Raw genomic sequence first — 20,735 nt, forward strand, 5'->3', positions numbered from 1 at the left:
CAGAACTAAAGAAGGGATAGAACAACAGAGCAACAACACAAATTATCTGACAGCTGCTCTCAAGAACTTTCTGGGTTTAAGGCAAAGACAGCTTTGAAAATACATTTGGTTAAATGTACTTCCAGAGCTTCCATGATCAGCAGCAGTATCTTATCGGCCTTCTCGAACACAGGATGCATACTTATACAATTGAAAACCTTTTTTAGATCTTATTTATTTTATTTTATTTATTTAAGTTCTATGCCACCCATTCTACCCAAAGGTCTCTGGGCAGCTTACAACAATTAAAATACAATAAAAAAATAAAAAAATAAAAATACAATTAAAATATATACTCTAAAAATTGCCATCAGAACCCACAGTTGATATTATTTCAATTAAAAGCCTTCTGGAACAGGAAGGTTTTGACCTGACGCCTAAATGTCATCAACATCGGCGCCAGACAAATTTCAGTCGGGAGGACATTCCATAGTCTGGGGGCAGCTGCCAAAAAGGCCCTTTGTCTACAAGCCCTCCCTCTTACCTCCTTGACGGACGGCTCTTTCAAAAGGGTCCCCTGGCTAGATCTGGGTAGGTTCATATGGAAGGAGGCGATCCTTCAGGTATCCAGGGCCCAAGCCATTTAGGGCTTTATATGTCAAAACAAGCACTTTGAATTGGGCCCGGGCAGCAACTGGTAGCCAATGTCATTTAAACAGAATTGGCTTGATGTGTACCCTACCGGCGCCACCCGCTAGTGGGTGAATGGGGGAGGGGAGTTTGCCCCCTCCCCCATTCACGATAAATGAATGGGGGAGGGGGCAAACATTTGATACGATCACTCAATCCCCCACTTTAGGTCTAGGCACAGTGTAGGAAAATTCTAAACCTTCATCTTAGACTAGGAGGGATATACCCCAGTGACTTTGGTACTTGGCTGTGGAGCCAGATGTTGGGTGTTGGATTCTCCACCAAGTGTCCCAGAAGACAGGCTATATATCCTTGAGCAAGCTGCACAGCCCCAGAACCACCCCCAGAAGAAGGGAACAGCAAACCACTTCTGAATACTCTATATCTGTATTTTTGCTTTCTATCATGTTCTGAAACAGAAAGCAGACATTGAAAATGCCAAATTATGCAGTCATAACTCCAGGGCCAGTTGCAGCTCCTGAGGCCCCAAATTCTAGCCTAATCCAGAGCCCCATTTGTTTTCTGTTCCACGGCTCGCCAATTTCCTGAATGCTGAAAGTCTGGTCTACGTCACAGTGTTGGAGACCATTAGACCCCCTCTGGACTCCAGTCTATAGTTGTCAAATAGCCATATCCCTTCTCCCACTATACCATCATTTTGTGATTTCCCAGCTTTTGCTCTGGATTTTTCTGTACAAAAGCTGGTTGAAATGCTTCTCCCATGCATCAAGAGCTGTAACCTGGTTGAGTTGCTTCTCCTGGCATCAAGAGCTGTAACCTGGAACATACTGTACTTTTGTCCCTTTGTCTGAGAAATTATCTGAAGCTGAACTCAGCTTTTGGGCTGAAAGTGCCTACCTCTACCAAGCTAAACCTGTCAGTATCTACTGGGTCAATAGATGGTGGAGGTATCCTGCTCAATGGTATTTTCTCGCAGCCCCCACTCTATCCCTACCAAAGCATGCATAGTTAATTGTCTTGAGAGGAACCCGAATGAAAACTTGGACACAGTAAAGAAGGCAGGAAAGACTGGTTTATTTAGTACTGTCTTCCAAGGTAGCTTCTGTTTGTATGGCAAAGGCCAGTGATGGACAAATTATGGCCTTGCAAGTCTCATCAGCCAGCACAGCCAATTGTGAGGACTGGTGGGACGTGTCGTTCAATAACATTTCAAGGGTTATAAGAACTATGCAAGGACTATGAAAGGAGACTGGAGGAAAATGAGCCATGAACAAAGAGCTGTAGCTTCTTAGCCAGTCCAGTGGGAACAATTGGGCAGTATGCAGCAGCACACTGCTTCACTCTCAACAAGACATAATTCTTAATAAGGGATCCTATCATTGCATCTGAGTGCAGCTATTGATTTGAACATACCATGCAAAGCTTGGACTATAAAACTGTGATCATTATTAGTCAGCACACTTCCATTGTAAAGATGGTCAAGTTGTGCATCGTTTTATATATCTAAAAACCCATTAATATTGATAGGACTTATATGTGCACCATTCCCCAAACTTTTGTAGCTTGGAAGCTCAGTTTTTCACTTACATAATTTTCGGCAGTGTTTACCCTTTGTTTGGGAGGAGAGGAGCTTAACAATGCAATCTTGCACATGTTCCGTTATAAGTGAATCCTTTCTGGTTCAGTAGTGCTTACTCCTAAGTAGTGGGTATAGACTGCAGTCCAAATTTCCAAATAAACATTTTAGAAGGAGACACTGTAACCCTTATGCACTAGTGTTGAAATAAAAAAAAGAGAACAACCCACAATCCATTTTGTGGATTGTACAGTATTGTTCTGATTTCCAGTGGTAATTTCAGTATACAGTGGGGTCTCGACTTACGAACGGCTCGACATACGAACGCTTCGACTTACGAACCGCTCTCATAGGAATATACGGACTCGACTTACGAACTTAGATTCGAGTTACGAACTCTTTTTTCCTTTTTTTTAAAGCTAAGTCATCTTAGGTTAAAAGGAAAAAAGAAAAAAAATATCCCCCTCTAGTGGCAGAAGGCGGAATAGCAGCTTCCCATTAGTTTCTATGGACGAAAAGAGCAGATACGGATTAAATGGTTTTCAATGCATTCCTATGGGAAATGCAGATTCAACTTAAGAACTTTTCGACCTGAGAACTGCCTTCCAATACGGATTAAGTTCGTAAGTCGAGACCCCACTGTACTACAGGATATACATGGGCCTTTTTTAAAGGCATCCTTCAGTCTCGAGAGACTATGGTAACATGCTCTGTATGGAGGACTTGGAACAGCGTTTAGTGTGGCTGAGGAGGCCAATTCGAGAGTGACAGGCCCTATATCCAAGAGCTGTTGTGTGTGGACAGGGTTTTTTTTTCTTGAGGGAAGCCAAAGGAGGAAAATCCTTTTTCTCCATGCAGCAGATTTTTTATATTATGATTTTTTCCCACATACCCACACCCACCCAAAAAGACACCTTGTAGGAATTTTCATATGTTTCATAGCCACTATTTTCTGAAACAAGCAAACAAACAACCCTGGAAAGGATACCAATATGTGCAGACTTATTTCATTTCCTGAACAAATTGTATCCTTCCCACGCTTGGGAAGAGCAATGGGTTGTACAGAGGAAAATACAAAACATGGGAAAACAAGACTGAGGGGATCTCAGTTTTGTGAGAAGCCCTGCAGTGTAATCAATGCAAATGGATGACTCATGAAGGAATCTTGGGATAGCAAGACCTGGAGAACACCCAAGAATGAGGAATTTTCCGAGTAGCCTTCACATCTCTAGTGTGCAGATTCACACACATTCCATCCAACCTCCCAGAGCCAGAAAGGTAGAATGGATGTAAAATAAAATCAGACAAAATAAAGCATACGCTTCTTGAGGTACGGACATTTTATGACATCATTAGTTGGGTGTACATTCTTCAATAAGATATGTTGCACCCTAATGTATGAGAGGTTAAAAGCCAGCTATAATACTAAATCACAAATAAAATGATTCCTTTGTCAGAAAAATTTAAAGTCAATTATTCATGTCATAATAAATATTGAATTATTTGTAGTATATTATCATATTGAATGGTGTCATGAACTTGACATTCTAATTGTTATTTATTATTACTAACATTTCTGTTGCTCAGCCACAGAACATTAATTGACTTCCAACAATTAATAAGCAGTCAGAAGTAAATTGGCAATTCACTTTCAAAAACATTGGAAAGGAATGTATGATTTATCCAAATGGCCTCTTCATAATAACATCAACTAGTCAGATTGCTGCAATCTGTCTTTTAATGTAGGAAAATCTCAACTTGAGCTAGCAGCAGTGGTTTTATTTGGATTTGAAAAATAAATGTACAAATTTTCCCTTTCAAGTGTTGGTCCTTTCAGACTCTCCTTTGATGTATCTTTCTGGTTTGAAGATAAGGGATTATATAAATTATGCTTTTTATCAGCCGAAAAGTTAGCTCTCCTCAGCAGTCTAACTTTGATACGTATTTCATTTTTCTTTACAACCTTATGAACACTGTGCCTTCTTTCATTTTGGAAGACTCCTCCTTGCGAACAAATGACAAGCATACGCCAATATTGGTCCAATGGAAGTGTCCAGTATTGACTGTATTTGCCAAGTAAGCAATGTTAGTGTATACTGTGTGTTCAGAACTTTCTAGGATTGCTTACAACAAACAACAATTATGGAACTACTTGGTCCCACATCAGCCCATCTTCATCCTATGAAGCCATTTTGTGCATTTGAATGAATGGATAGTAGGCTGTCATGACATAAGTATGTAAGTCAGGGCCTTTTCATTGTAAAGCCCAGCTGGAGTGTTATCTCCTACTGGAGGTTCTGTTTACTTGCCTTCTGGAGCCAGGTGAAGTCAATAGTTTTTGGTTAGGCTTTCTGTTACCCTTCATAGATTTAGTCAATTCTGGTGTTCTAATGATCTGATCAGACATACTGTTTTTGCTTGGAATTGTTGGCTATTTTTATATTTCTCTCTATGTATGTATGAATACTGTTAACTGTCTTTACCAGTACTTGTTAATATTTCTGTGGAAAGGCAGGATACAATTTATTCCAATAAAAAAAAAAGTAAGCATAAGAATAATCTCATACATTTTATGTGTTTTTTCTCTCATTAACCTTGGCTAAGATTGATTGAAATGAGGACCTAGTCTTCTGCATTGCAATTTAAATAAACGATACTACTTTGCTTCAAGCACAATGGTGTAATAGGGATGAACTGGTGTTTTTTTTGGGGGGGGGGGTTGTTCACTTTAATAGAATCCAAATCCAATGAATTGTTGCAAAATGAAATATATTCTCCATCTTTCATGAGATTCTTTGGATCGTTAACCCTCTTGCAGTTTCAGGAGCAACAGGTTTTGAGTGGTCAATGGTGAAACAATTACATTAGTGGACAAAGGAAGAGACATGGGCTGCCTGCCTGCCTTTCAGCTACTGGGTCTGAGGTTTGCGTGTCAGCTTGGTAAAAGAGATGCCTTCTTGCCTAACCTGTTCCCCAACCTCCCACTCCAGGACTGGAAGAAGATTTGGGCGAGTGAGCTGCAGGGGGCTCCTGCAAGCTCCTTTGCAGCCTGGCTTCTTCCCCACCTCCAGCTCTTAACACAACAACAGCTGGGGAAAGTGGCTGCAGTGGGAGGGCTAATTAAACATTAATGCAGAAAGAGGCATTCACATAGGGAGGATCAATTTAAATGAATCAATGTTAAAACAAATGGACCTCTGGTGGAGGAGTAAAAAACTCACTGCACCTTGACAAACTGTGATTCCCCATTGACTGAATCTGCTCTTACAGATACATCATTTAACCATCCATTTGTACTATGATTCAAAATATTGTAAAGTAAACCTGAATCAAATGGAGTGAAACTTGGCTTTATGCTTAGTTTTCATGTTGGACAGGATAGGAACATAGAAAACTGCACTGCACCAAATCTGTGTGTCCGTCGACTCCAGCATTGTTTTCTGTGACTGGCACAGCTCTCTAGAGTCTTGCAGAATGGCTTTTCTTGCCCCCTACTACCTGAGCCTTTTAATTACAGTTACCAGGATTTCACCAAGAGATCCAGTGGAAAGCATCATTTTACTGCTGATTTATAAAGATGGTGAGAAGGAAAGGTGGAACATGCAGTCATTGATCTTGCTGCCTCTTGAATTCTGAGCAAGCACTCAAACGTATGAATAGATTCCCAATTCAGATGGGGGAATCTCAAGAGTTTTAGTCCAGAAAAGTAATTCATCCATGGTCTGAGAATGAGCAAAAATTCTGAGAGCATCCAGGCCTTTTGCAACCAAAACAAAGTGGATAATGATGATAATGACCTGCTGTGAAAGTGGAGGGGCTCATTCCACAACACCTAGGATGAGGTGTTCCTTCTATCTGGACCAGAGGCCAACAGCAACACACAATACACAAAATGTTCCTTTACAGGCACATTCTCTGGTTTCAACACCATATTCACAGCACAAAAGTGAGTCAAATGGTTAAGAATATGAAGATCAGCTGGAGTGGGTCTCAGGAAAGATAGTTTTATAGAAGCATATCCTCCTGTTCCAGCAGTAATTATTTGATTTATATCTTCTCCAATATGGTTTTCAAGATATGCGAGATATTTAAGAAATGGTTTTACCATTGTCAGGCCCTCTTAATGAGTTTCCATGGGCATGCCTTGGGTGCCTTTAGGCTCCTAAGGGGTTACGTGTTGCCCACTCCTGCAATGCATTGTTTGTTTTCTTGGGATAGTTCTACAATAACTGTTAGTGGTGGGATTCTTGAATTTCCTGGACTACAAATCCCCACAATTCTCCATTCCCAGAATTCTGTCTGACAGATAGAAACCTCAGTGTGGCTCACTTGATAGAAAGGTCTTAGCTAGAAGGATCTGAAGCTTAGCTAGGCCAAACAATGCCCAAGCTCACTGTTCTTGCCCCAGAACTAAATGGAAGTTTGTTTTCTGAACAGGAAGCTAGCTGCAGCTAGGCCTAGCTAAGCCTCAAAGCCTTCCAGTTTAGGCCTTTCTCCCAGGTGAGCCACACTAAGATGCCTGTCTATTAGGAAGAACTTAAAGACTGGAGAATTGTGGTTTTTTTTTTTTAACCACAAAATCTGAAAATCTCATCCACAGTAATCACCATGACATTAGTCATACAAATATGATCATCCAATGATCCTAAATTACACGGATTACTCAAAGAATAATTATTAAAACTGCACTCAAACTCCATTTCATCCAGAACGGAGCTACCTGTAGAAGCCATAGACCACCCAAACAATGCAGAGGAATAAATTGTGGGGCAGCCCAACACTCAAATTCACAAGCTAGTCTGTGACAGCTGAACTCTGTTGTACTACCTGAATCTCAGAGGCTTTTCAAGTTAGTTTACACATTTCGATAGAATTTTGTAGAAATCAAGTCAATGTAAAATTGTCAGTGTAAACATAGATGGAACAGAACATTTAAAGCTTTAAATGAAACAAAGACTGAAATAACTTTAGTTGGACTTACAATGCAGTTCTATCCTTATGAAGTCTTTAATTCCCAGATTCTCCAAAAACACTCCAGAGGAAGCTGTAGTCTTAAAGAAAAATGACACATCTGCACTAAGTTCTCCATGAAAAGTGGGGAAATGAAGATACGAGGCCTCAGTGTTAAAAGAGGCTGCATTCCAAAATTCTCCTAATTGTAGAGAGGAGGGGAAAAAAGGTATGAAATATGATTATGAATCTTTTGTACTTCAAATGAGAAAATTAATACTTTAATATTATACATTCCTTGCTTTTCTTCACTAGCAAATATACAGGAACCACATGAGTACTGTATTTCATACGCAGAGATTACAGCTGTTGGCCAAGACACTTGAAACAATACTACATTTTATGTGATGATTTTATTTTATTTGAATTGATTTGAATTTCACCTAATTTTTTCTCACTGGAATCCAGCTTAAAATATAATGGAAAACACAAGTTTATTTATTTATTTATTTATTTACAATATTTTTTAGCCGCACCATTGCCAGTGGCTTCTGGGCAGCGTACAACTAAAAGCACAACACATTTTAAATATTAGGTCATAATTTAACCAGTTATATTAAAATATAATTAAGCAAATGAGTTTAAAACAAATTAAAATGTCCCCATTAAAATAACAATAGTTACAATCAACAGTTAAAAAGCACAGTCCTTAACAGCTGGATGGGTACTAGAAGTGAACAACTTATGGTGGAAGGACAACAGCCTCCTTTCATAGTTTTGGTGTAGCCATCAAGAAGGCCCTGTCTTGCATCCTCACCAAACATAATCCACCTTCCCAGCATAGACCATCTAGGAACACCCTGCTCTTAAATCAGACAAATGGGAAACAAGATTGAAGGGTACAAAAGACAAAACCTTCTTGGTTCTCTTATCAATCTTATGGAACTCCCATGAAAAGCTCACCATGCTGGCTTTTTGATGGTCATGTGCCAAACCACAACAACATTTTATTTCACTATGATTCAGGTCTTAAAGGACTTGCACCATTTTTGGTACTATTTCTGCTGCCTTGTTAACTGATTAATTGCTTTCATTTATTCATCAACTTTTATTGTTCTAGTGTGACCGTTAATTAATCGGGAACAGAAAGCAGGTTACAAATATTTTGGAAAAGAAATTAATAGGTAAAAGGTAACATGTGTCTCTATGCACTCAGATTATCTAGACAAACTGAACTGACAAACAGCTTCGTATGAACAACCCTGCAGTGCTTTGTACCATTATACTGATAACAAAACATATCCTATAGTTTATGCCATAATATTAATGACTACAGCATGGTATTATACTCCTGGACTTCCTTCATTCTAAGTGCTAGGAACAGGCCATTAGACATTTCTATTGATTGCTGCACGAGTGTTTATCAATGTTACATCAAATAACCAATTGCTTTGCAGCTAGTCTGTTTCCAGGTTAGTGGGCATTTTAGTGAACATTGATCTTATGTTATACATATTTAATGGAACACAAGACCAAGGATGATATGTTTGATAGCATCCTACACAATTAAACATACTTGTTATTTTTGCCAAGTCCTTACCATTGTACTCATTGCTTTCATAATACAGTATATACTGCTTTCTAAATTGTGTTAGGCACTGAATGCCCAATATATTCCCTCCTGATAATTCCATGATGTTTCCCACCCTAAAAAATGTTCTCAAACAAATGGATACTTTTCAAAAAACAAAGAAGTCAAGACTGGATTCCTCTTATGATCAAGAAGGTCCTACGATGTTTAATAAGGAGGCAAATAAAATGGAATATAACCATAAAACAGAAAATATAGTAATATGTGAAGTAAACATGGTTCCTCAAAAGGGTTTTATCATTTTCACAGGTTTTCATATTTACACTCAGATTTTTCTAAACATTTTCCCACAAACATTCCTCTATACTTTCTCAATGAGAGTGGAAAGGCAGCGTACTCTGTAACTTCTGCAGAAAACCTTCACATTATGGTGATCGGAGCTCGGAAAAGTGACATTTTGGAGGGGAAAAAATCCTAACTGGCCACACTAGGAGGTTCTGGGTACCGCAGTCAAAAACAGTTAATTGTGCCCTGCCATAATACTGATGGATAAGTAAGCTTCTTTAAACATCTCTGTGTGCAGTGCAGAAACTCTGACAGGACCAGCATATCCAGATGAGTACACACAGGAGTTTCAATGTGTGTCAATTGCATATATACTTACACTGAAATAATATCAAGCTGTACATCATTCTTTCACAATCTTGGAAAAGGGTAGAATGATAGGAAATGGGAATGCTAATGAACAGTTACGCTGCAAGCAAAACCTGTAACTGCTCTTTAGCAAAAATAATTAGGCAATTGTGAGTACCAGTCCTTTTCTACTAATAATACAAATTACTGATCCGTTTCCAGTTCATGAATTATTTGGAATCTGAAGTAAAGCAGGGGCTGTTTGTCAGTTTCTGAGCTAATCTAAAGTGAAGTGAGGAAGGCTGAAGTAGCACTCAAATTGAATTGAGGCTCTCCAAAGTGTTGGTGATTGTTTTGGTACTTTGGATTTAAAAGGATTCTGTGCCTGGTTGTAAATATATTTTAAAATATATTTTAAAAACAATAGAGAACAAATTGTCAGAGGTTCACATGTTTAAGCTCTGAAACTAATATTTATTTATTTATTTATTTATTTATTTATTTATTTATTTAGTTATTTATTTAGTTAGTTAGTTAGTTAGTTAGTTAGTTAGTTAGTTAGTTAGTTAGTTAGTTAGTTAGTTAGTTAGTTAGTTAGTTAGTTTTAGTTCTTACATTTCTAACCTGCCAATCTAGTGGCAAGACACTACTCTGAAGAGCTTGCATTCATTGAAACATAAAAAGGGTGAGGACCTCTAAAATCCACCCATATAAACAAACAAACATAAGCAGACTCCAAGATGGGAACAACAGTAATATAGATCAAACAATTAAGGAACAAACAATCAAATAATCAGTAGAAGAGTCTCAAAAGCCTGATAGAACAGCAGTGAAGAAGTGGAAGAAGTGGAGGCAAGAGGAACTCTGGGGGAAAGTGACCATGTACTATTTGAGTTCTTGATTTCAAAAGAAATGAGAGCAGAGTGTGGCTGCTTGTATACACTGGATTTTAAGAAAGCTAATTTTAACAGAACAATGATAAGTAAGGTCCTATAGCAGAAAATCCTAACTGGAAAAGGAATCCAGGATAGATGAGGGGTTTCTCAAAAAGGAAATTTCTAAAGGCACGACTACAAACAATTCCAACAAGAAAAAAAAATATGGAGAGAAGCAAACAAATCCAATGTGGCTTCACAAAACACTCAGAGAAGAAGTAAAAACAAAAAGGACACATATAGGAAGTGGAAGGAAGGCCAGGCTACAAAGGAAGAATACAGACAAGTAGCAAAGAATTGCAAGGATGGTGTTAGGAAGGCAGAAGCTGAGAATGAACCGAGGTTAGCAAGAGATGGTAAAAAAAAAACAACAACAACCAAAAACCTTCTTCAGTTATGTTTGCAGCAAAATACAGAGAAAACAAAGTGACTCATCTACTCAGTGAAGATGGGAAAACAAAAACAGATGACAAAGAAAAGGCAGAAGTGCTCAATTCCTACTTCAGGTCAGTCTTCTCCCAAAACACAGTCAGTCTATGCTGCTCCAGACAAATGCGAAGTACAAAATGAGAGAATAGGATTGCATCTTGGGATTGATAAACAATGAGTTTAAATCCCTGGGGCCAAATGAACCGCAACCCAGGACACTGAAAGAAATGACTGAAGCGCTCACAGAACACTTATTATCTTGGAGGAAGGCTAATGTCTCTATCTTTTAAAAAAGGCAAAAAGAAGTAACCAGGGAACTACAGACCAGTCAGCCTGATGTCAATCCCATTGAAAATTCTGGAGCAGATTATAAAGCAGTCACTCTGCAAGCACCTCGAAAACAATGCAGTAAGATCTAGAAGCCAACATGGATTTGTCAAGAACAAATCTTGTCAGACCAATATTATCTCATTTTTTTTGATCAGGTAATCTCTCTGGTAGACAGTGGGAATGTTGTAGATACAATATAACTTGACTTTAGCAAAGCCTTTGACAAGTTCCGCATGCTATTCTATAAGCAAGCAAACTTGGTGGGGTGGGTGGTAGATCTGAGGAAGAGGCACTCTGTCAGGTATCAAGGTCCCAGACCCTTCAGGACTTTGTATGTTGACATTAACACTTCGAATTTGACCCAGAAGCAAACTGGTAGGAAATGCAAATGAGCTGGGACAGGAGAGACATTATCATATCTTGATGTTCCTGATTAGAGATGAGCACAAACACAATGGCCGTGATGATTCATGGTTCATTGGTATCTATGAACAGTCCTTTAAAATATTTTGGCAGAGAAGGACTACAGCCATATCCCAACAGTTCTTGCCTCTGTCCTCCCAAATAAAGATCATGTGCTCATCTTTTGGGATCCTCTAGCACTAGGTAATTCTACATGTGGGAAGTTCCTGTAGGCATCTGTGTGTAGTGTATATATACTTAAACAGCATTTACACCATTCACATAGTGACACCAAGCAAAGAAAAATCTCAGAAGCTGATTCCTTTCTTCATCAGTTAACTACTTCTCACCCAAACACAAAGCAATTGTCACAGCTGTTTTTCAACAAGGGGGAATGGTAGTGCACAGTAGACCAGTAGACCATTCTGACTGCTGTTGCTGGGGTTGTCAACATTCAGGTGATCTTTTTCTATGCAAAACTTGGCATCTTTTTTCCTGCTGGTCACATAGGCAAAATATTGTTCAGTAAGTGGCGCAATGGATAACGCGTCTGACTACGGATCAGAAGATTGTAAGTTCGACTCCTGCCTGGCTCGCCAAAGTTATTTTAAGGGATGTGGTGGTGCTGCAGGCTAAACCGCAGAAGCCTGTGCTGCAGGGTCAGAAGACCAGCAGTCGTAAGATCAAATCCACGCGACAGAGTGAGCTCCTGTTGCTTTGTCGCAGCTCCTCGCCAACCTAGCAGTCCAAAAGCATGTAAATGCGAGTAGATAAATAGGTACCACCTCAGTGGGAAGGTAAAACGACGTTCCTTAGTCACGCTGGCCACGTGACAATGGAAACTGTCTTCGGACAAGCGCTGGCTCTACGGCTTGAAAAACAGGATGAGCGCTGGCCCCTAGAGCCAGACACGACTGTACTAAAAATATCAAGGGGAACCTTTACCTTTTTAATATTGTGCCATTTTGTGGCATTTTGAATCGTGGGCACAGAAGCACAATACACCACATTCATGAACTGGAGAATTTTTAAAGAACTGAATTATTATTATCTTAAACATAGAATAAGGCTTCTTTCAGACAGTTCTTTTTAAATTAGGCCCCATGTGGATGCAAAGCTCTTTGGGATTTTATTTTTCTGTTGGTGCCGTTAGCATGCATTGTTCCAAAACCTGCACCATGAAATGGGATATAATGGCATTGCAAAATGGATATGATAGTTTGCTATATATCATCAATGAAAAACATTAACAAAGCAATGACCTTTTAGAGGCTTTTCCATTTTTAAAACAGTTGTGAATACAATGAATACAACAGCTCTTGAAATACAATGCAAATTACAGTATATTCCTTTGTTCCAAGCTGTAGTTGCTGACTGAAAAGGAATGCCAGTGTTTCAAACTTCTAATCTGCAACGCAAAGCTACCTCATATTGTGCACTTGACATCTATACCAAACTCATGTCAATGAAGATACTTTATCCACAAGTGTGAGTACGATAAACCACAGCTAGGAATACACTCACGACTTCTAAAGTAGAACATGCCTCTTAGAGAAAGATGTTCCTCTCCAGGCTACTCATGTGCTCTCTTGCAGCTAAGAGATATATTTTTCTCTTATTGAATAGAAGGCAGTATTTGCTCTCTCCTATATCTCTAGATAATGATCCTGATGATCAGGGTGTCTGAAGGCTTAGAAATAAACCTTTTCACAGTACATCAATAGACAGGAGCCTACCTTAGAGATATCACAAGTTAGAAACAGGGAATATTTTGCAGAGAATTGAGAGCAATAAGATGGTTAATTCACTGCCTATGTCAAATATATTTATTTCTTTTCTTTCACTGCAAACCAAGTTTTTAACACTATTGTTGTTATGTGCTGTCAAGTTGCTTCTGGTGAACATAGTAGGGTTTTGTGGTATGTAAGATGCTCAAATGGTTTACCATTGCAATCCCTAGTGAGTTTCTGGATTTGAATCCACATCTAACACTCTTATCTGCTATACCACATGGGCTCTTTGAATACTATGAATAGCTGCAAAACCTGTGTCATTTAAGGCCCTTTTAAGAGAGAGAAGAAATGTACATATTGTTAAAAAAAAAACACACACACACAACCCTATGGCAGCATTTTCATAGTGGGACAAAAATGAACAGACCTGGAATCTTCCAGACCTGGAATCTAAATAGAAACTACATAAATATTCCAGTTTACCATTGCAGGCAAATATATTATAGAACAGGTTCACTGAAAAGGAGTATATGTATACATATGGACTTCCTGAGCCTTAAACTTGCGTTTGTAAATCTGGTCCATCAGTATGTACATATTGCCGTGTCTCATGTCTCTGCCATTTAGATCTGTCTCAACTTGCTATGCACTTGGATGCATTCAAGAATCTTACATGGGTCCACATCCTACCATGAATTTAGCCTTTCACAAATTCAAGTGAAAGCCTACAGCAGATAGCTGTAGGAGTGTAGAGTGGGAAAAGCCTGTTGGTCTACCATAGTTTGGCCTGCCCATGCTTAATTTATTTATTATTAATGTATTACTTTAATTTGTATACTGCTCCCATTAGTGCTGAAGCACTAACTGCTCTGAGCAGTTTACAATAAAATACACAATCAGAGTCGGAAATATAATAAAAGTAGTGTAACCATCTCATCCGATAAAAACAGAAGCCATCAGAGCAATGATGGAACTAAACATGAAATAAGAATAGAAGTAAAAAGACCAGTAATCAGATGGAAGTGTACAATCAACTCAACTCAACTAGAGTTAGAGTGGAAAGCCTCCCTGAAAAGCCATGTCTTCAGCTACCTTACATATCAAAAGGGAGGGGGGCAAACAAAGCTCCTTTGAGAGCTGGTTCCCCAAGCCTGGAGCCACCATGAAGAAGGCCCTGCCTTTAACAGCTGCCTTTTATGGGCCTCCCTCAGGGTGGCTACTCTCATTACACTACAATTATGCATGGATTAAAACAGGACTCAAAATGGAAGAGCAACAAAGAAGTGACATGGCTTCAAAGTAGGAGGCTGAGAACAAAAAAGGAACTAGTACCATTATGTGGATGTAGAAAGACGTGGGTTACCTCTCTGGTAGACAGTGGGATTTAAGCCCATTCCAATGCACTTTGAGTACTTCACTAAAGTTTCATGGAACAGACTTTAGGGTCATGGTCCAACAAAGTTAGTTTTTAATCTTATAAAAAATGTTTTTAGGAGTACAGTTTAAAAGAGAAAGCCACCTTAAGGCTTATGCATAGGCCCAGGATTATTCTGCACTAAGAAAATGGTTTCAGAATGGATTTTATTGGGTAAGGTTAGTTTTCAGTTCCCAAAGAGTCAATATATATATGTAAGAAAGGAAGTCCAATTTTCTATAAATAGCGCCATACCCACAATACCTCACTAAGAAGTAATTTGCTATTTGTATGCAGCAAAACATTTGCTTTTGTAATTTCAAAGAGTCAGTAAAAGAACACTAATTAACTTCTTTGTGTGTGTGTTTTGACAACTTAGAAATAAAATGCAAACAGAAATGGATATTTGGATACAAAAGAGAACATACGTCAGTAAAATTATTGTTTTTGAATGCTGTCCAATTAATTACAAGCATCTTTCACTGCAACCTCCTATCTGTAAAATGTCATTATAACACTCCAGTGTTGGAATAACAACACAAATGTGTTTGTTCCTTATTTGAAATAAAGCTTTTGTAAACACATTTATGTGATTAATCATAAACTTCCCATGTGTAAAACTTCAGCAGGGATAAAACGTGTTGGTTGCAGTGAATCAATAGAACTGCACAGTGTAGCTTATACAGAAAGACAATTTTCACTCTTTATGGTGCAGATCATTTTTCACAATAATACTGGCAGGTCTTATAGCCAATGAGCTAAAGAAAATCTTAATGTGCACATCTAACATAATATTGCTAACAGAGAAGAAAAGCAGTCAGATCTAGATTTTATTTTCAAACTCCATGGTGGTAGACAGGACAGGAGGTTCTTACAGTATCTTTATAGGGGTTTGAGCACTCTGTTGTTTAATATTCTGCTTAGTAAGCTATGATTAAATCAGGAAAAAGTAAGCTAAAAATAAAGTGAGAAACTGCAATTTGAACAAACCATAAGAAAACCTTCAAAACTAGCATAGAAAAGGATGAGAGGAAGGGCGAGAGAGATCATGCCAACGTAACTTAATGTGCTATCAAGTTGGAACTGGCTTATAACAACCCTAACAGGGATATGTAATTGAGATGCTTAAGGAATGGTTTTACCAGATCCACTCCCCCAGTGATTTTCCATGGGCAAGTGGGAATTCAAACCCCAGTTCTCCAGAGTCCTAATCTGTCACTCTGTCCACTACATCAGTGGTCCCCAACCTTGGACCTCCAGATGTTCTTGGACTACAACTCCCAAAAGCCTCCACCATCACCTCTGCCAGCCAGGATTTCTGGTAGTTGAAGTCCAAGAACATCTGGAGGCCCAAGGCTGGGGACCAGTGCACTACATCACATAGGGTGCTGGTCAAACCCATGCACTCTGAATATTCCAGGGGATTCCAGATTCTATTTTAATATGCAGAATTACATTTAAAATGTACATCAAAGGTCTACCATATTCCTTACTCAACACCTGAATGACGTCTAAAGTGAAGACTCTAGGGAATCTGTTTAAATAGATCAAAAGGAAATTAAACTAAAGGAAGGAAAATATGTCTTGGACAGCATAGCAAACAGTGCTATTTTAAAAATTTAAAAAACCAGAAACAAAATCCTGCCACATAAAGAAGTTTTAAACCATTATTATTTATAGAACTACTGAGCTTTTCTATTTTTCTTTAACAGGGCTTTTGTATTATAAGTACATGGCAGCCTAGTTACTGGTGCCAAAATATTATACAGAATTTCAATTTCAAAACCATTTATTGGATCCTTTAAGATTTGGGCCAGAAATAGAAGCAAACATTCTTCTTCTCTGCATTATGACAAGAGTTCTGGTGAACAATTATAGATACTGGGATTTATGTGTGTTAAGAGAAATAAAGTATGTAGATATTCTCGACTCCTTTCAGCCTGTAACACCAGATTTGGTAGGCAAGGCGCTTGATCGCTGTCGGGCCACCACCTCTTCTCTCGACCCTTGCCCGGCCTGGCTAATCAAAGCAGCCAGGCCGGTAACAACTGAATGGGCCACTGCAATAATTAATGGGTCTCTCCAGGCGGGCAAGGTCCCTCTCCCCCTCAAGGAGACACTCATTAGGCCCATTAGGAAGAAACCAAATTTGGCGGCGGACGAAATTGGCAATTATAGGCCCGTCGCCAATGTTTCCTTCCTCAGCAAAGTGGTTGAGAGGGTGGTGGCAGATCAGCTTCAGGCGCTCTTGGACGAAACCAATGCTCTGGATCCATTTCAGTCAGGCTTCAGGCCGTGCTATGGTACAGAGACGGCACTGGTTGGATGACCTGTTGAGGGAGGCTGATGGGGGCAACATGTCCTTGTTGGTCCTCCTCGACATCTCAGCTGCCTTTGATACCGTCGACCACGGTATCCTCCTAGGGAGGCTCTCCGAGTTGGGAGTCGGTGGCCTGGCACTTGCCTGGCTCCGCTCCTTCCTGGAGGACCGCCCCCAGAGAGTACAGCTTGGGGAGAGAGTCTCGGCCCCGTGGAATCTCAATTGTGGGGTTCCACAGGGGTCGATCATCTCCCCAATGCTGTTTAATATCTATATGAGGCCGCTGGGTGGGGTCATCAGGGGGTGTGGGGCATCATGTCATCAGTACACTGATGACACACAGCTCTACATCTCCTTTACACCAACTTCAGTGGATGCCGTCCGGTCCCTCCAGCGCTGCTTGGACACTGTACTGGAATGGATGCAGTCAAATGGATTGAGACTGAACCCGGACAAGACGGAGGTCTTGAGGGTGGGCGGCCCTTCTGTCAGCGGCATAGGTGACTCCCTCTCCTTTGGAGGGACGACCCTTGCCGCAAAGAGTGAGGTCCGCAGCTTGGGAATACATCTGGACCCGGCGCTTACCATGGAAACCCAGATGGCGTCCGTGGTCCGCTCTGCCTATTTTCACCTATGGCGGATTGCCCAGCTGTGACCATATCTTGATCGGGGGGGCCTCACTACTCTAGTCCATGCGCTCGTAATCTCGAGATTAGACCATTGTAATGCACTCTACGTGGGGCTGCCTTTGAGGCTGACACGGAAACTTCAGATGGTCCAGAATGCAGCAGCCAGGCTCCTTAGTGGGGTGAGAAAACACCAGCATATCTCCCCCACCCTGGCTGCTTTGCACTGGTTGCCCATCCATTTCCGCGTTGACTTCAAAGTGCTAATGATCACTTATAAAGCCCTAAACGGTTTGGGACCTCAATATTTGGCAGATCGTCTTCTCCCACCCAGATCTACCCGGATCACCCGATATAGCCAGCAGGGGCGGCTGAGGGGTCTGACGCCGAGAGAGGCCCGGAAGGAAAAAACAAGAAACCGGGCATTCTCGGCGGTGGCCCCTCGGCTGTGGAACACCCTTCCAACAGAAATTCGGCTGGCACCCTCGCTGGGTGTTTTTAAAAGCCAGTTAAAAACTTGGTTATTCAAGAAGGCCTTCCCTCCAGTCAATTAAGTCTCTCTCTCTCTCTCTCTCTCTCTCTCTCTCTCTCTCTCTCTCTTTGGCTCTTCCATCTTGGTAATCCTCTCTTTAAATTAATTGTTTTAAACTGAAATTTGTAATTTTGTGATTTTATATATTTTTATACTGTTTTGTTTTATTTTGTAAGCCGCCCCGAGTAGACATGGTCTAGAGGGGCAGGGTAAAAATCAAATAAATAAATAAATAAAATAAATAAATATTATTTTAAATGGAACAATACAATTTGTTGTTTTTCAGAGCAGAAGTATCAGACAGAAACAAAGACCTCTTTGGTGGATAATCAGAAAGGGATTGTGAGCCTTGAAATATCCATGTTTCTTTCCTTTCATTAATATACCTCCCCCTGCCACTCTACCTGATCATATGTGTAGTTTTTAGCAACCACAAAAGACAGATGGAAACAAAAGATAATATATATTTCAAAGGAGCAGCCAAATTAAATTGTAGCAGTCAAAACAACAAGAGAGTCCAGTCCTGTGGCTCTTGAGAGATAATATGTGTATTAAAAATAAACTTTTACAGATGATAAATCACTTTATTTGATGAAATCTTACACAGAATTTCAGGCATATACAAATTGGCAGTAACAGACAGTACAACTGAATGCAGAAATTCTGTAAGTGCTTTAAGAAAGATATTTCATGGAACTAGAAAAGATCAAGTGTAAGGATGTGTCACTGGAGATAAAGACCAAATTAATCCACACCCTTTTATTCCTGATCATCACATACAATACGGGTGTGAAAGCTGGACAGTAAAGAAAGCTGAATGGGGGGAAATTGATTTGTTTGAAATATAATGCTTGGGGAGAGCTTTGTGGATGCCCTGGACTGCTGGAAAGATGAACAAGTGAGTCCTAGAGCAAATCAAGTCTGAATTATCTCCAGAAGCAAAAATGTTGATACTGAGGCTGTCCTACTTTGGGCATATTATAAGAAGGCTGGATTCTTTGGAAAAGACAATAATGCTGGGAAAGGCTGAAGGCAGCAGGAAAAGAGAAAGACCAAATATGGGATAGATTGACATCCTAAAGGAAATCAAAGGCTTGAATTTGCAAGAGCAGTTCAAGACAGGACATTTTGGAGAGTGCTCACTTATAAGGTTGCCATAAGTCAGAGAGAACTTGATGACTTACAACAACAACTCAAACTACAAGAAAAATTGAAACAAAGTATTCCAACATCCTGAATAATTATCTTTTTTTCTGGTACAGTATGAGGTTTTATGAATTACAATTATGATCCATAAAAGCTCCCACTGTAATAGATTTTTTAATTTTAAAGTTGACACAAGATGTGTGTTTTTGTTTCAGTTTTGCTGTTTACGTACATAGCAGATCATTGCAAATAATAAGATATTTAATACATTTTGAAATCCAATGTATATTCTAGTCAGCCTAGTTTATGACATGTTAAAAGCAAAATAAAGCACTACTTAATGTCTGACATGAAATCATTCTTAGCTGAAAAAGATGCTTCAATGTTGAACCTCCACAACTCAGCTCCAATTATGCCCCCAAAGGCTCATAATAATCCTGAGGAAGCAGATGTTAATTTACATAAACATGAGCCCTGTGACGGAGTGTTTAAACTGCAGTACTGCAGTCAAATTCCTGCCCATGAACTGAGTTTAATCCCAATGGATTCTAGTAGCCAGTTCAAGGTTGATTCAGCCTTCCATCCCTTCAACGGTATGTAAAATAATTATCCAGGTTGCTGGGGGGCCAAAGTGTTATTTACATAATTATGCTATAAACCACCCAGAGTATGCTTTAGCACTATGGGACGGTGTCTAAGTCAAAACAACAACAACAACGTAAATATAAGAGATAATTACTTACTATCACCCTGGCAAAGTAACGGTCCCAATTTGTAAGCTGCTTCTGAATTTGGTCGATCTGTATCAGTGATGAAGAGTCCTGTTACTGGCAGGTGTTCTTTATAGGACAAGAGTCCTGAATCATTAGTCCTAGAACATGAGAAGAAACAAAATTTCGTATAGTGCCCTCAGACACAATTGTTTGTGAGACCTGTGATACAATGCGCAGTCCTTACCATATCCACGTTATTCACCCGAGCATTATGAACTGATTATGTTTATATGAGGTAGGAGGACATTACATCTGCTGTGTTTAGAGAAACACGTAGACATACTGTATGGACATTCACATGATTGAAAAAAAAGGTATGAAGCTTGTAAAATAAAAATCTTTTTACTTGTTTGCTATTGCCCTTTTTATGCTTAACAGTTTCCTTCTCCTGCCCTTTGAACATTTCATGGAATCTAGTAATTTTTCATTGTAAGGAGAAGTTTAGTTCTTGCTATCTGCTTGAGACTCTCTTTTCCCACTTGACTGGGGTCATAGGGAGGGATCTTGAGTGGTCTGACTGATTACCAGATCACTTTGGGTCTTGCTTTCTGTCTTTGTTTCTGTTTTTGTATTATTTAAAATGATAACTCCCAGAACACCCCATGCTAGCTTAAATATTCTGTTACAATGACATTTTGCCTGTTTTTGGACCTTAAGCCAGTCAACCCAGAACTGATTGACTGCTTCAGTTTATGTCTCTGATAAATCAGTATAT

General features: G+C 39.6%; 1 protein-coding gene across 1 annotated transcript in view; it reads right to left on the reverse strand.

The window, feature by feature from the left end:
- The window catches only part of CNTNAP4 (contactin associated protein family member 4), a 341,638-nt gene that overhangs the window by 49,564 nt on the left and 271,339 nt on the right, over positions 1-20,735 (reverse strand). Inside the window, exons 15-16 of the mRNA XM_072992357.2 lie at positions 19,991-20,118; positions 7,188-7,358 (exon numbers count right to left, since the gene is read on the reverse strand). Coding sequence (XP_072848458.2) covers positions 7,188-7,358; positions 19,991-20,118 — 299 coding nt within the window. The remainder of the gene's footprint in view (positions 1-7,187; positions 7,359-19,990; positions 20,119-20,735) is intronic.

The sequence above is a fragment of the Pogona vitticeps genome, chromosome 2 (genome assembly GCF_051106095.1).
Source record: "Pogona vitticeps strain Pit_001003342236 chromosome 2, PviZW2.1, whole genome shotgun sequence".
NCBI classification, from domain to species: domain Eukaryota; kingdom Metazoa; phylum Chordata; class Lepidosauria; order Squamata; family Agamidae; genus Pogona; species Pogona vitticeps.